Source organism: Phyllopteryx taeniolatus, chromosome 14 (assembly GCF_024500385.1).
Source record: "Phyllopteryx taeniolatus isolate TA_2022b chromosome 14, UOR_Ptae_1.2, whole genome shotgun sequence".
In the NCBI taxonomy this organism is placed as follows: Eukaryota; Metazoa; Chordata; class Actinopteri; order Syngnathiformes; family Syngnathidae; genus Phyllopteryx; species Phyllopteryx taeniolatus.
Window position 1 is genome coordinate 26,429,737 of NC_084515.1, and position 17,113 is coordinate 26,446,849.

Consider the following 17,113-nt stretch of genomic DNA (forward strand, 5'->3'; position numbering starts at 1 on the left):
ACAGGGATAATGGTTGCCAGTCGGGACCTGGTAACCATAGTAATAGGGTGGGTGGTGTGTCTTCACATTTCTCTTGGCTTGACTCCTGTGGGTTGCGCCCTTCCCCCCACTTCAGTTGTTGGGCTGCGGATAGATGGGTTTCCGCCCCGCTCCCCCAATTTGGGCCCCATCTTCCTCTCCCCTCTCTTGGCGCCCTCGCCTGTCCTTGCTCCTTTTGGCGGGCTATGACCGTTTTGGGACTGGTCAGCACACTTCGGTTGGGCTGGGGACCTCCCTGGGTCCTGGGGGGGTCGGTGGAGTTCCCCTGGTTGGGTCCCCTGCTGGACGGGCTCGCTGGATTGGCCCCTCTTGTGGGTGGAGGGGCCCACCCTTCTTCAATATGCCAGCTCAGCAACTCCGTACACCAGTTGACTAACATGCATGTGGTATGGTGTTCATTCACTCATAAGTTCGATAGACACGGTATAGGCTTTAATTGCTTGTGCTGGGACCACTAATAACAACACGTGTTATACTAACATATCAACTCACAGGTTCTTACAGGTGTTTATCCACTAAAAAAGAATCCCACTGCAACACTCGTCAGTACCACTGCCTTGCTCATTTCCCACATCCTGTCCTGTCCTTTTCTGTTCTCTTGGTTAGTTATTGCATGTCCTCACCCTGTGTCCCCCCATCTACAAATAAGAACATGATTTGACTGTTGTAATATTACTCTCAAATATCAAGACCATGTCAAACTCAAGGCTCACATCATTTTATGTGGCCCGCGAAAGCAAATCATGCTCGTCAACCTCTGTGATTTTTGCTCAAATCTGTATCCAAATTCCATCCATCCATCCATCCATTTTCTTCACCGCTTCTCCTCACTCGGGTTGCGGGCTGCCGGAGCCTATCCCAGCTATCTTCGGGCGGGAGGTGGGGTACACCCTGAACTGGTCACCAGCCAATTGTAGGCCACGTATAAACAAACAATCATTCGTGCTCACAATCATACCTACGGGCAATTTAAGAGTTCCCAATTAACCTACCTTGCATGTTTTTGGGATGTGGGAGGAAACTGGAGTGCCCGGAGAAAACCCACCCAGGCACGGTGAGAACATGCAAACCTGTGAGGAAGATGTGCTAACCAGTCGTTCACCGTGCCGGCTACCCAAATTCCAAATTGTCATCCAAATTAAACAATAATGTTGAGATATTGCATTTTTCTGTTACCAAACCCTTCTTCTACAGTAACTTAAACAATACGTGAACAAACTATTATCCTTGTCTTCTGATTTCAAAACTTCAATTTGTTGTGTAATGGTAATAATATGATTTGGTGATTAAACATTTCACTGTTCTAACGGCCCTCTGAGGGAAATCATAACTACAATGCGGCCCGAGACAAAAATGAGTTTGACCCCCCTAGACAGTCTCACTATTGTTGCGCTGTGGTTCGCACCCCTATTCCCCTTGTCCACTCTTCCTGTCCCCTAAGACATTTTCAATTAACATCAGAATAATCCATCCACAAGCTGAAGAAGGAGTCCTATCGGGGCATTTTGGCCTGTGGGACTCCTGAGGCAGCTGATGGGTACCGGCTGGCAAAGCGGAATGCAGCTTTGGTGGTCGCTGACGCAAAAACTCGGGCATGGGAGGAGTTCGGTGAGGCCATGGAGAAAGACTTCCGAGGAAATTCTGGTCCACCATCCGACGTCTCAGGAGGGGAAAGCAGTGCACCATCAACACTGTGTATAGTGGGGATGGGGCGCTGCTGACCTCGACTCAGGACGTTGTGAGCCGGTGGGGAGAATACTTCGAAGACCTCCTCAATTTCACCGACACGCCTTCCCATGAGGGAGCAGAGTCTGGGTTCTCTGAGGCGGGTTCTCCTATCTCTGGGGTTGAGGTCGCCGAGGTGGTTAAAAAGCTCCTCGGTGGCAAGGCCCCAGGGGTGGATGATATTCGCCCGGAGTTCCTCAAGGCTCTGGATGTTGTAGGGCTGTCCTGGTTGACACGCCTCTGCAACATCGCGTGGACATCGGGGACAGTGCCTCTGGATTGGCAGACTGGGGTGGTGGTCCCTCTTTTTAAGAAGGGGGACCGAAGGGTGTGTTCCAACTCACAAAAATGTTTTTGTTTTGTTTATTGTTGGATCTTGGCTGGGTGCTGGTAGGTGACGTGGGCTTAGAAAATGTACACACCGTTTTGCAGCTTTAAGATGGACATCCTCAAGAACAGCAGACATTCGCTGTTCACTCTGTGCCCACCTTTGGAGTGTACCATCCCAAAAAAACAGACCAGAACAGAATGGTTTTTGACTCCAGCAGACAGCAAGATGGCATCTCTCTCAACAACGTTCTGCTCACCAGACCGGAGTTGGCTAACAGTCTTAGGGGAGTCCCGATCAAAGTTCAGAAAAGAGTGATTTGCAATGACTGCTGACATGCACTATATGATTCATTGTTTCATTGTGTGAGAAGATCACCACGATGACCGACGCTTCCTCTGGGTTCGTAATGACAATCCCGAGAAAGATGTCATTGAATACAGGATGAGAGTCCACGTGTTCGGGAACAGCCAGCAGTGGCCACCTACAGTTTAAAGAAGGGCAGCTGTTAAATTTGAACAACAGTATGGCTCAGACAGCAATCGAGTAATAGAACGGGAGCTTTGTGGACTCATGATGCACTCATCTCAGACTCCCTTAAAGACCTGCAACAACTTCATATATCCCTTGCCAACACAGTCAGTTCTCACTCAACCACCAAGGAAAAAGGAATCTGCTTCTTCTCAGATGCCTCGACCAAAGCCATTGGTGTCATAAGATATGAGAGGACAACTGATGAAACCGGTACGTTGGAGCTATGCACGGCTGTGCTAGCAGTCAAGATGGCAGAGCTCATTGCTGGAGAGATTGATTTTGAGCCAGATGATGTGACAAACATATTACAGAATACAGAGGCTGCTCAGAAACATTATGGTTAGTTGGTTGTTTCTATCCTTGCATTGCCTTAAAGAATGTTCCTGTGTTTCTGATGACTTGAATTTTGTGACTCAAGCAAAAAAATCAGTTAGTCGTCAGTATCCAATTTCTGTTATAAAGAAATTTAAAAAATACTAAATACTGTCAAATCAGTGAACAGACAATTTCTCAATGAATTAATATAGTATGCTATCCTGCTGCAATATAGCATGATTCGTGCTGCAGCAATAATTGTGTATTGGAGGTATACAAATATTAACGGGGAAAGAAGTGGACAGTAATGTAGTATATGATTTGAAGATGTCTCTTTCACAAAATTCTATGGGAAAAAGCACATAAACGTCTATAGCCTATCATGAAAGACTTGGCCAGCAAGAAAAAGAGCGGTCTTCTGGTTCTGCGTTTGACTATGTGCTGCATCTGTACTGCAGTACCTTGACTCTTACACCTGACACCTTCCTCCACCCGTTACAACCTGCTTGGACCCGTTTCTTCACTTCCTTCCCACACTCACCATTGCTGTGGACAGTTGACCCCAAGTATTTCAAGTCCTCCACCCTTGCTATTTCTTTTCCCTGTAGCGTCAATCTTGCCCCTCCACCTCTCTCATTCATGCATATGTAGTCTGTCTGACTTTGGCTAATCTTCATTCATCTCCTTTCCAGTGCATGCCTCCACCTTTCTAACTGTTGCTCCAACTGCTCCCTGCTTATACTGCAGATCATGTTGTCATCTGTCAACGTCATGGTGTATGGGGCCTATCCATCACCACTGCAAACAGAAAGGAGCTCAGGGCTGATCCCTGATGCAGTCCCACCTCCACCTTAAATTCCTCTGTCACACCTACAGACACTTCACCACTGTTCTGCTGCCCTCATACATGTCCTGTATTATTCTATCATACTTCTCTGGCACTCCAGATTTCTGCACGCAGTACCACAGTTCCTCTCTGGGTACCCTGTCATAGAAGAAGAAGAAGAATAAGAATCACCCTTTATTGTCATGAACATGCATGCATGCACACGAAATTTATTCTCTGCATTTAACCCATCACAGTGAACACATACACATGTTAGTGGAACACACTGGAGCAGGGGGCAGCTGAAGCGCCCGGGGAGCATTTCGGGGTATCAGTGTCTTGCTCAAGGACACCACAGCCGTGAGTCCGGGGGATGTTGGCAGATGGTCCAGTCGGGGTCTTGAACCTAGGTCCCCCACGGTGGTAGGCGATGATCTTAACCATTGGGCCACGGCTTTCTCTACATCTACCAAGACAGAATGTAGCTCCTTCTGACCTTCTCTGTACCTCCATGAACACCCTCAAGGCAAATAATGCATCTGTGGTACTCTTTCTAGGCATGAAACCATATTGTTGCTCGCAAATACTCACCTCTGTCCTGAGTCTAGCCTCCACTACTCTTTCCCATAAATTCATTGTCCATCCATCCATCCATTTTCTACTGCTTATCCGAGGTCAGGTCATGGAGGCAGTAGCTTTAGCAGGGACACCCAGACTTCCCACTCCCCAGCCACTTCATCCAGCTCTTCCGGGGGGATCCCGAGGCGTTCCCAGGCCAGTCGAAGGATGTAGTCTCTCCAGCGTTTCCTGGGTCGTCCCCGGAGTCTCCTCCCGGTGGGACATGCCCAGAACACCTCACCAGGGAGGCGTCCGAGAGGCATCCGAAACCAGATGCCCCAGCCACCTCATCTGGCTCCTCTCGATGTGGAGGAGCATCTCTAGTCTGAGATCCTCCCGGAGGACCGAGCTTCTCACCCTATCTCTAAGGGAGAGCCCCGACACCCTGCGGAGGAAACTCATTTCGGCCACTTGTATCCGGGATCTTGTTCTTTCGGTCACGACCTACAGCGCGTGACCATAGGTGAGGGTAGGAACGTAGATCGACCGATAAATCGAGAGCTTCGTCTTTCGGCTTAGCTCCTTCTATACCACAACAGATCCATACAAAGTCTGCATCTCCGACGCAATTACGCTCCAACAACCGGCTGCTGCTGCACACGTGCAGACTGATAGAGTCCTTTGAATGTAATTGTCATTTTAACACATTTTAATCAAGTGCAACCAATGTGCATGTTCAAATTAAGGAAATTCAAAGGACACTTTTTTCAATGCATGTGCTTGAGTCACAAGAAAGCGATTGTGAGGCCAATAGGCGGCATAAATGATCACCTTTATCAATTAATATGTGTCCTCACAAATTCATTCATTAAATACACTGGTTAACAAATGAATTGTGAGTCCTTTCCTATATTACATTGTTGAAATCAAATGTTGCTGGGCATCAATTATTCATCAGTGCTAATTCATGTGTCTCTGTGCAGATTTATTATAACAGTTTCCCAGCATCAACTCTCAGTGTCGCCAAAGTACCAACAGCTGCAGAAACGTGCATACACCCGCCATGAAGTTGGCATGAGGCACCGCACATTTCCACGGTGATTTCACTCTTGATACATCTGAACTTTGCCGTGAAAAAGAATGTACGCCAGGTTTTTGTGCGTACGCACCTTTTGTACATGAGGCCCCTGGAATTAGCAGGTACTGTTGTCACAAGCAAAATAGTGAGTGAGACCCCATTGCTGAAATAAAAACACGTCAAAGCTCGTTTAAAGTTTGCTGAAGAACATTTGGACAAGCCATCTAAATACTCGGAGAATATAGTCTGGTCGGATGAGAGCAAAATTTAACTGTTTGGATATAACGCACACCACACTTGGAGGAGAAATGGCACTATGCATCACCCTAAAAACACCATACCAACAGTAAATTCAGAGGTGGGAACATGATGGTGTGGGGCTGCTTTCCAGCAAATGGTACTGGTAAACTTCAAATTATTGAAGGAAGGATGAATAGGCAAATGTACCGAGACATTCTTGACAAAATCTGTTGGGATCTACGTGGATGAAAATGAAACAAGGGTGTACACTTCAGCAGGATAATGATCAAAAAAATACTGCCAAGGAAACTCAATTGGTTTCAAAGACAAAAAAATAAAGCTTCAGAATGGCCCAGCCAATCACCTGATTTGAATCCAATCGAAAATCTTTGGCAAGAACTGAAAGTCAAGGTCCATAAAAGATGCCCACGGAACCTTCAAGATTGGAAGACTGCTTGTGTGGAGGAATGGGCCAAAATCACACCAGAGCAATGCATGTGACTACTTTCTCCATGGAGGAGACATCTTGAAGCTGTCATTGCAAACAAAGGCTTTTGTACAAAGTATTCATAAATACCAGTTGGCGTGTTCAATACTTTTTCCCTGTGTCAATTTACATTATTAGACACAACTTAATTTCTGAGCTTATTTCTTCTACTTTCTTTGTATGTATGGATGACTTGGGTTGTTCCCAACATCTGGTGAAATTTTCAGGTCAATAGCATCTTTGGAAGTATATTTAGTGAGAAAAATGGTGACGCGTTAAATATTTATTTCAACCGCTGTATATAAGGCTCAGATTCAGCCTCTAATCCCCCATATGCTAGTTGCACTGACAGTAATGTATGCCTCCCGAATCAAAATTGAAGAGCTACTGCTTGTATTATTCCGAAATAAAAAGATGTCATTGTCCAACAAATTTATTTTTTGAAAATTGTTCGTCTGTAGCCCCCTGGTTACGTCCCTGTCACAGTTTTTTGGGGTCTGCAGGTTTTGTTACAACACTGGAAATAGAGTACCCAGATGCATTTTAGCTGGCGTGTTTTGGCAACCGCTTCTCCCTCGGAAGCAGTTTTTCTATTTAGTATAAATGGACTTACTTTAACTAGGATCCCTAACCCTACTGTGATTTGGGTCTGTTTTGCGCTGGTCTTGGTGACGTAAAATGCATGAATCCACATGCTAGTAGGTAGTTAATTAGCTGCTAGTTAGCTGCTAGCTGGCGAGCTCTTCTCAATCATCTGTCTATCATCTCCCAGTCATTCTGCCGCAGTGAGGACCATCCATGCAGCTCCTCAGGCATGGCCATAGGACGCCTCCTTCCGCAGAAGTCATCATTTTGGTGAAATGGCTTCAACCATCCGTGATCCAGATGATCAGCTGCAGGACTTTTTAACTACTGTACAACCGCACAATATGCGCATGCGCAATAAGTCAAAATGGCGAGGGCCAAAAACAAAGGATATACATCACGGAATTATTTTTTTTTTCCAGTAAATTCAGCATTGCAGCTCTTGTGAGAATAAAGTAAAGTAGTGTGTTATTCTTTGATCCACTGTGATTCGAATCCAAAAATTCAGATTCAGCATTGTTGTTGTTTTTTTGACGGATATCAGTAGGAACTGGGACCTTAATCAACGTGGAAGAAACAATAAACAGCAGAAAGACTTCAAGCTTCTGCTAGAAAGCACAAAGCAAAAAAAATGTCATGAAAAACCTAATAGAACCGGGTAAATTTAATTGGGTTTAACCGAGGTATCTTAAATGTGGCATTTGTGTTCTGACTCCTATTTAAGGTTAGTTATAATGTGATTGTTTAATTCTAAAAACAGACACATCCCCACTTATGAGGGTGTGCACTCGTGTGCAACCATATTATTTCCGTTCCCTTTACTTCTCCTCTCAAAAGATAAAAAAATAATCAATTTAGTTGTCCATATTATAGGTCACATTAATGGTGGAAAACGTTTTAAAACTATATTTTTTTCTTTTCTTATCACAATATTTTATAAAACCTGGCATTTTAATACTGACTTTTCAATTCCACTGTATTGATCTATATGGCGACTCAAATCCAAACTGACCTGGTATCAGAAATAGCCAGTGAACTTTAACACTTTCTACAAAAAGAAAATCAGCTTCTTTATATCATGTTCTTCATTTCTTTGCGGCGACTGTCTGGAACCCCTTCAGATGCCCCCGACTTGTGCATAGCAAATGAATCCAGCGGGCACCATAACTTGGGAAATCCACAAGAATGGGGCCCGAGCCAATATACTAAGCCCTGTCCAACCAACCAATTTATACGCACAGTAGACGCACACCAAGCACAGCTGAGGCACACCACACCTAAACCACACACAGAACTTCAATCCAAAACTGTGTAACGGATATCGACTGTCAGGCCAAAGACCACAGAGCCTGGCCTGTCCTGTTTTTCAAACCACTCAGCGAAACCCCAAATATTTCTTGGCTAAACCCACAAGCCGATAGGATGTCTGTTTTGACTCACATTGACACTCAACGAGATAAGCTTGTTCTTCTTCACGCCTAAAGCCCAAGAACAAAGACTTCCCAGTAAAGAGAGATGACAGATTGCCCCAAAAAGGTCTGTGTTGTCTCCTCATCACCCACACCTCGGCTGGGTGATGAAGGATGATTGATGACTGTCCAACAATGAACAATCCCCCTCTTATCAGCCTCAAAAAGCCCACTCAAAAGACTGAGGATGGCCAGATGACCGGCCATCAAAACGAGTGGTCACTTCTCATTGATGGAACACGGACATGGCTGAGATACGGCAAGATTTTATGGCAGTAGTCTGACATAGTGCAATCGGGAAAGACCAAATTTGTCTTGTAGTCTGATCCAGACAGAGAAGAAATCAGAGATGGAGACGAGATCCCTTCCGCCCGGCAATTCAGAGGTATAAAGGCAGACCCTTCCCTTGTCTCTGGTTTTTGTTCCTTCTCTGTCCTGCACTCTCGCCCTGCCTGAACCCTCTCGGCTCCAGCCGTCTTTCCCCCCGTCCTTTTTTTCCTTTTATTTTATTGTCTCCTCGTGATTCCCCGGACACGAGAAAGGCTTGGTCCAGCATTAATCCTGCGGTGTGGCCCGTATTTCCCAGCCTTCTTGGTTGGCAGGCTACTGAGAGAAAGCGCTAGTATTCCCGCAAGTTACGCTCGCAATCAAGCATAAAAGTGTGACCTGCCAGCAAGCCCAACGGCAGGAAAGTTACGAGCGCAACACCCCGCATCCACGTGACCAATTTTAATTTTTGGGTCTGTTCCTGTTTTTCTTCCTTTTCTTCATCTTTTTCCTGACTATTCAACTGCCTGGTTCACACCTGAGATGACTGAGAAAGAACGCATCTGAGTCAGTGACCACGTGATCCACTAATAGTGAGTGAACATTGCAGCAACTACCAGAATAAGTACAAATTGGTGCATAGTAGCTTTGGGTTGGTTTAACGATCTTACGGGTCCCAACTTTATTCTGTCTCAACACTCATCAGTTCATTCACACGCATCTCACGAGTTAAGCCATTCACTCTATATTCCGCTGTGTTCCGTTCTTCTCGTCTTTTATTATGAAGTTAATTCCCTTTGCATGTGTCCACATTTTCCCTGTAGTTTCGACAATAAATGTTCCACATATTAAGCATTCTATTGTGTACTGTGTGTGTTTGAGTCAAGGATATTGACCTCTGCAATTGAGGACTAATTTGACAGAACTGTAAACAGATTGCTCCACTGAGGTTTTTCGTCATTTTGCCCTGCTGTTGGCTGATGTGGTGCCCCGTTTTGTTGCTAACTAAACATTCTTAGTTACCACATCCTCCTGTTTCAATTGAAACGGCCCATTAACACATTCATTGCTTTGTTGTTATTTTTGTAACACCAATATCAGAATCAGAATCATCTTTATTTGCCAAGTATGTCCAAAAAACACACAAGGAATTTGTCTCCGGTAGTTGGAGCCGCTTACAAGATGGACCAGATTCACCTGGCATCCTCGCAACTCGCTAACTACACTTGAGAGGCCACCAGTTGCTCATGTCTTGTTCAGTAACAAAAGGTACTAGTAGAGCTTTGGTAGACTTTTACTTATCATTTATCTGTAGTCTATAGTTCATTATAGTAATTGGAAATAGGCATGCAGTATACTGCTGTCGGTGTTTCCTCACCAATGAAGCGTACAACTCTGCGAATGTAAGAGTTGAAATTACAGCCTGCGGCATTGATGTTTGCCTCAGTCTGCATAGACGATGACCTCCTGGATAGATAGCAGAATAGAATAGCCTCTCCTACGAGAATCTAAACAAAAGGAAGAACAAGTCAAAATAAATTGAGTGTAATGATTAATTGGACATCTTAATTAATACAGTATATTGCAACCGGATTCCAATAACTACTTCTAATTGCTAATGACCCAGAAAGTAGCCTGTTTAGTGCTCAGTGTGTTTGTGACAAAAGCAGCAGAAAAATGTGTAACATATTGATTATTGTATTCTCAGTAACATTTTGGGTTAAATTTTTATGATAAAATGTCCATATCTGTCTACCTACCATTTACAGATATTGATTTATCTGGATAGGGACGATAACAAGCAACAAAGACCAAAAACAAGTCTGCAATTCTTGATACACAAAATGCATTTTGGTCATTTGTTGAGAGAAAGATGGGAGCCTCTCTGGAAGCTATAGGAGTGAACAAAGGCCCCCTTTGAACTGCACGGTACGTAGTCAGCTTGCCATAGCTATACATGGCTCTCCTTGCCTCAGTTTAGTGTGGGTGTGGTCAGTTTCCAGCACAAAAGAGGACTGCTTCAAGAGTTCTGAGGAACTGCTCTGACACCAAGAGTGCCAACTTGCATTAAACACTTGAGTTAATTGAAAAAAATGTGAGCTTTTTTCATACCTTTATACTTTTTCAATTGTATGTATGTTTTAAACAGACAACTTTCAAAGTGGAAGGCACACCGGATCATAATAGTCGGAATAAATTAAAGTTATCCTCGCCTTATTCCTACGATCACTCACTGCAGCAAAGCAAACAGCAACAGTCTTGTTAATTAACCTTTCGTAATATAAGACAACACACAAAAATGTTGAAAAAATTTAAGTGTTGCAAGAAAGCAAGATCGGCATAAAAAAATGGATGACCGCCACTGGATTTGAAAGTAGGGCTGCACAATTGAATTTTATTCGGGATCGCGACTTTGGCTGCCACGATTAAATGAGCCTGATTGTCTGCGATTTTTTATATTTAAAATGCGGGCACTGCTGCATATGAAAAGTGCTTAATTTGCAGCAGTGCCTGCAACCTAGCCAGCCACCCACCAGGGGGCGAATGTATGGTTAAGCTCCAGCACTGCGATCCAGTGCCAACTTCAAAATAAAAGCCTAAAATTGCATTGATGTCCAATGTAGTAATAGAACAATTTGAAAACAATTTTCTGTTGAGTTAGATTTTTATACTGATTAAAACTAAAATTGGCATGCTGATTCCAAAATTGCCATCAGTTTTTTTTGTAGTACGTCAAGATTTTTCTCCACAGCTTACCCTCCAGATAAGCAAAATTCCACTGATTAGCTGTAGTAACACTTGCCAGCCTGCGATTGGCTGGCAACCAGTTCAGGTTGTACCCCGCCTCATGCCCGATGATAGCTGGGATTGGCTCCAGCACTCCCGCGACCCTTGTGAGGATAAGCGGCTCATAAAATGGATGGATGGATGGAGACTTGCCAGCTGATTACGATTGGACTCATCTACAGCTACGTGGCAACTTGTTTGTGCAGTCACAATTGAGACAGTGCGGTGAGAGATGTATGCAGCTCCCGATAGGTCAGTACTATCAATAGCTGCAAACAGAAAGCTAACATAGTATGAATTAAGAAGATTAAATAAAAATTGCAGTCATGACTGTTTCTTTCATATTTCATTGTATGTCCATATTTGAAAAGTTTTATAAAACAAGCACATATCTGTTAAGTGCAGTATTTTTCAAATTTTTTAAGAAAACGGGGATCTATACTTAAAAAACGTGACGTGATAGAGAAAAACTGAGATCAGTTTTGGATTCCGCACCCCGATGAAACCCCTACTAAGCAGCTGCAAACGAATGATGCAACCAGTGAGAAATAAAATATGTCTCCAACTACATAAAATTTGGGTTTATTTGGCACGGGAGAGCGTAAGATTCCAATTTGCATTATGTGATATGTTGCCAAATGCAATGAATGCATGAAACCATCACATCTCAATCGCCATCCCATAACAAAACACACTGCAATCAGTCAATCTACACCACCTACATTGAAAAAAAAGTACTTTATTTTTCGTTGCCTATGATTAAAATGTGGTAAACAGAAGTAATTTTCCCCTCTTAGTTTAATACATTTTAAGCGAGTGTTGGAATTTAGTAACTTCAAAGGACTTTTTTTTCACTGTATATGTGTGAGAAAGGTTTTTCAGAAAGCAGGCATTGAAATTTTGCATATAGTGAGAATTTTTACTTGAAACTATACATACAGTATACAGCATGTTTAAATGTTTAAAAGATAAATTATTCATCAATAGTAAGTACAGTTGTTTTATGTTCTTGGAAAAAGTTTGAGAACCACTGTTTGAGAGTGACAGTGTCTTGCATTCCTTACAATAATAATATGAAATATATTTTTAGGATTAAAAAGTCTGCTTCATTTTAGCGAGGGGGACACGTATCTGTAGGTCTACTATGCTACTGTATTTTAATGATGGTCATCATGGTGATACTTGGAGAGCTAAATATCTTTTGGGTGGTACTTGTAAAAACGTTTGAGAACCACTGCCCGACAATCATAGGGCTGACACAATGACAGACACTTATTCATACCAAAAGAAAATTAAGAGTTTTTAATTGACCTAATATTCCTGTCCTACATATTGTTGACTGTAAGAGCCAGACTACTTGGAGAGAACCCTCACATTGTGAGAACATGGAAACTCCACACAAGTGGCAAAAGTCACACAGAAATCCAAAAACCATCGTGCTATGAAGCATCCATCCATCCATCCATTTTCTGAGCCGCTTCTCCTCACTAGGGTCGCGGGCGTGCTGGAGCCTATCCCAGCTGTCATCGGGCAGGAGGCGGGGTACACCCTGAACTGGTTGCCAGCCAATCGCAGGGCACATAGAAACTAACAACCATTCGCACTCACAGTCATGCCTACGGGCAATTTAGAGTCTCCAATTATTGCATGTTTTTGGGATGTGGGAGGAAACCGGAGTGCCGGAGAAAACCCACGCAGGCACGGGGAGAACATGCAAACTCCACACAGGCGGGGACGGGGATTGAACCCCGCACCTCAGAACTGTGAGGCTGACGCTCTAACCAGTCGGCCACCGTGCCGCTGCTATGAAGCAGCTGTGCAAAAAAAAAAACATAATTATTTATTTCCAAAATAAATCCATCCATCCATTTTCAACACCGCTTATCCTGGTTAGGGTCACGGGGCGCTGGAGCCTATCCCAGCTGACTTTGGGCGAAAGGCGGACTACACCCTGAACTGGTCGCCAGTCAGTCACAGGGCACATATAGACACGGACAACCATTCGCACTCACAGTCACACCGTCACTGAATGGGAACTGAACCCTCGCTGCCTGCACCAAAGTCAGGTGAGTGTACCACTACACCATCAGTGACTCCAAAATAAATCATTTCAAAAATTCATTTTTAAAAGCTTAAATGTCACAACAAATGTCCCCATGTAGAGAATAAAAATTAATAATTAACAAAAAAAAAAAAAAAAAAAGTCTTATGCTGGTCAGTGTAACCGAGTGTGACTGAAGTATTCTACTTACAGTGGCAGTAGGAATGGCAAATACCAAGCTGAAGAGCAGAGGCAGAGGACAAACTTCTTTTTGGGGTATGATGTAGGGTAGAGAAAGACTTTTGTCATTGCAGCTGTATCCGGAATGCACTGGCTGGAAAATATCTGTTAGCTCCAGGAAGTAAAGACTGATGACAGCTAGGGCTAGAATAGGTAGCTGCAATAAAGACAAACACAAACAAAAACATGATTAACAAATTCATTAAATTATAAGTAATATAAAGTACGCTGTCCACAATAAATTGTGAATATTTGACTTTCGGGTGATATTTCAGGATGAACTTGAATGCATTATAAACTTTCCAACTTAACCTTAGTTTGACCCTTAAACTTAGTTTGATCCTCTCTAAACCTTTGAATGCACATCCAACTGTTCAAGGTTTTAGCACAACTTGCTGTTCTCTAACAAGGAGCTGAACAGCAGATTTTGCAGTTGGTATTTTATCCATTAATCGGCCAATAAATTTCCTGATTCAATTTGAATTAGTATTTAAACAGTCTCTTCAGCTTATCATTCATATTTTGACATTATGAGACCAAGACAACACCTAACAATTGAGCAACAGTACATCGCTACTGCTAAGCTTTATAGAGGAGGTTCTTAGAGGGAACTGGCCACCAAATTTAGCGTTACAGTGCCATCACCAGAATACAACAGAGATATAGAGACTGAAACGTGACTGGAACTGGGTATTTGGGAGTCAATGATGAGACTTTATAGAATGTTTACATAAATTTATTTCCACCTGTCGGAGCATAGTCCAAACATGTATCCCTATGCAGAGTCCAAACATGTATCCCTATACACTGCTCATGCATGTGGTTGGTTGCCTATCACTCCTCCTAGGGTGGTAATCTAGTTCTGTTTAACATATCACAACACAACAGTCACACATGAACTAGGAGTGGAAATTGAAGGAAACATTGTTTTTTGCCATTCAGCTCCTTGTTACAGAACAGCAAGTTGTGCTAAAACCTTGAACAGTTGTGCAAAAGGTACGGCAACCCCGAACAGTTGGACGTGCAGTGGAAAATTTAGAGAAGATCCAAATAAATTCACCGGTAAAGGCTAAAGTTGAACCAAACTCACTGTCGTGTTTATTTCTAAATACATTATACTGTATATGTTTTAAAATATTTGCTGAAAGGATGTGCAAAGACTAAAAAACAATATAGTCCTGAATTGTTGAAATATAGCTTAAAATTCTTTTTCATCAACGAGTTGGCCTGAATTTTTTGAGCGGGGCTAAAAACTAGACCTGTGACAACAGCGGGTTGGTGTGTATACTTCCAAGCATGAGGCCAACCCCCACTTTGTCAACACCAAGTGCCCTTATTCCATGCAGTGGCCATTCGGTGGAATTGTCACTTCCTCATTCCTTTTGACCTGAACCCATTACTACCGGTTTAGCATGCAATTGAAAATAAAACTATGACCACAACTCAAAAAATACATCTTCCCTGAATTGTAATGTTTTTTGTGTTATTTTGGCTACATTGTCTCTGGCATCTCGCCCCATGTGCATTGAGTTGCAAGGCACCGCCGAACCGGACGGGGTCCACCACCCATTGCCAGCACGACAGCAATTAGAGTACCTGTCAGAGGTCTGGCACAACAGCGTCAGCCTCACAGTTGACGGCCGCATGTCGTGGGGCAAGGAGGAGGAGGGGGAAAAAAATAATCCAGGGGGACCGGCGTAGCATGGCAGTAGCTGCTTATGACGAACCCTTTGGTGGCCAGAGAAGCATGTTGTCCTGCTGAATTTCAAAGGAAGGAAAATTGTTCTGGTGGTGCTGCTTATGGTCATGCTGCCACAGCAGCAGCTACTTCTCTACAGGCCATGACAGTGTGTACAATGAGAGTGTGTGTCATGAGAGAAGGCAAGTATTTGATTGATAGCTGAAATGTCCAGGGAGGTGAGGTTTTCAGAGCATTCAGCGACACGCCCACAGTGTCTGCAAGCTGAAAGCTGAAGTCTAAATTCTTGACAATTTTGAAGTCTGATTTCACATACTTTGCGATTTTTTAAAATTCATTCATTCATTGTACATCTTGTTAACAAAACTCTTTTCTGTGATTTGTCAAATTTGCAAGAGATTTTTTTAGTCTGTTTGATTCGACTTTAAAGAAGACAGTCTGATATCAATCTATTGCAGTTTGCCTATAGGCCACATAGAGGTGTTGAGGTTACTCTGACGAACATACTTCTTAAAGCTGTGTTCAAACTGCAGGTCAAGTCCAATTTTTTTGCACAAGTTCACATGTATCAGATTCTTTCATGTCAATGTGAACAGTACAATTCAGATTTTTTCATATCCGACCGAGTCCTCTTTCATATGTGGATATGAATTGGGTATGTGTCCGATGCGAGTGCAGAATAGACGCTCACGGGACGCGCATCCCACCTATACGTCATCAAAAGAAGACAAACGTCACAATTGTTGGACAAAACAGACACATGACAAAAGCAAACGGCAGACAAAGGAGCAGAAAACAGTCAGTGGCGAAAAGAAGCTGTGATAGGACTGATAAATATAAAAAAAAATGTTGGTCCGGTTGCACAAAATATTTGAAATTACCACAAATGCGTCATGACGAACCCTACCCAATCAACCCTTCACCTGCCCCCTGCTCCAGTGTGTTCCACTAACATGTGTATGTGTTCACTGTGATCACTGTGATGGGTTAAATGCAGAGAACAAATTTCGTGTGCATGCATGCATGTTCATGACAATAAAAAGTGATTCTTCTTCTTCTTCTACGCGAGGGGCCGTATTTACTTCCATCAACACAGCGTCTCATGGTTGTATGGGTGCTAGGACTGTCAAAGTTAAAGCATTAACTCATGATTAATCACAAAATAATTATCACATTAATCATGCATTAACTCAGATTAATCACACAATTTATTTTGACCATTTACGCTCCTTTACCTTAACCGCGGATAGATATCTGAAATCCGGTGCAGGTTGCTAAAAGGTCAGTGATCAGGTCAACGCTTACGTCAGGGCAAAGATGAGTGAGGAGACTCCGACTGGTGTGCTTTTGCTTCAAAGGTCATCCTGATGGGACTTCCAAAAAAGAATCAAAGGTAATTTGCATAAAGTGCAACGGTGAAATCTCTTTTCATCAAAGCACTTCTTCTTTTCCTTTTGGCTTGTCCCGTTACGGGTCGCCACAGCGTGTCATCCTTTCCCATATCAGCCTATCTCCTGCATCCTCCTTTCTAACACCAACTGCCTTCATGTCTCCCCTCACTACATCTAGCAACCATCTCTTTGGTCTTCCTCTAGCTCTCTTGCCTGGCAGCTCCATCCTCATTACCCTTCTACCAATATAGTCACTCTGTCTCCTCTGGATGTGTCCAAACCATCGAAGTATGCTCTCTCTAACTTTGTCTCCAAAACAGAGAGTCTTGGCTGTCCCTCTGATGAGCTCATTTCTAATTGTATCCAACCTGGTCACTCCTAGAGAGAACGTCAACATCTTCATTTCCGCCACCTCAAGCTCTGCTTCCTGTTGTCTCGTCAGTGCCACTGTCTCTCATCCATACATCGTGGCTGGCCTCAGCACTGTCTTATAAACTTTGCCCT

The 17,113-nt window shown here is 43.3% G+C and overlaps 1 protein-coding gene across 2 annotated transcripts in view; it reads right to left on the reverse strand.

The window, feature by feature from the left end:
• LOC133489214 (phospholipid phosphatase-related protein type 4-like) overlaps positions 1 to 17,113 on the reverse strand; it is a 206,143-nt gene that overhangs the window by 128,257 nt on the left and 60,773 nt on the right. For both annotated transcript variants that reach the window (XM_061798087.1, XM_061798086.1), the window contains exons 2-3: positions 13,491 to 13,676; positions 9,830 to 9,959 (exon numbers count right to left, since the gene is read on the reverse strand). In XM_061798087.1, coding sequence (XP_061654071.1) covers positions 9,830 to 9,959; positions 13,491 to 13,676 — 316 coding nt within the window. The remainder of the gene's footprint in view (positions 1 to 9,829; positions 9,960 to 13,490; positions 13,677 to 17,113) is intronic.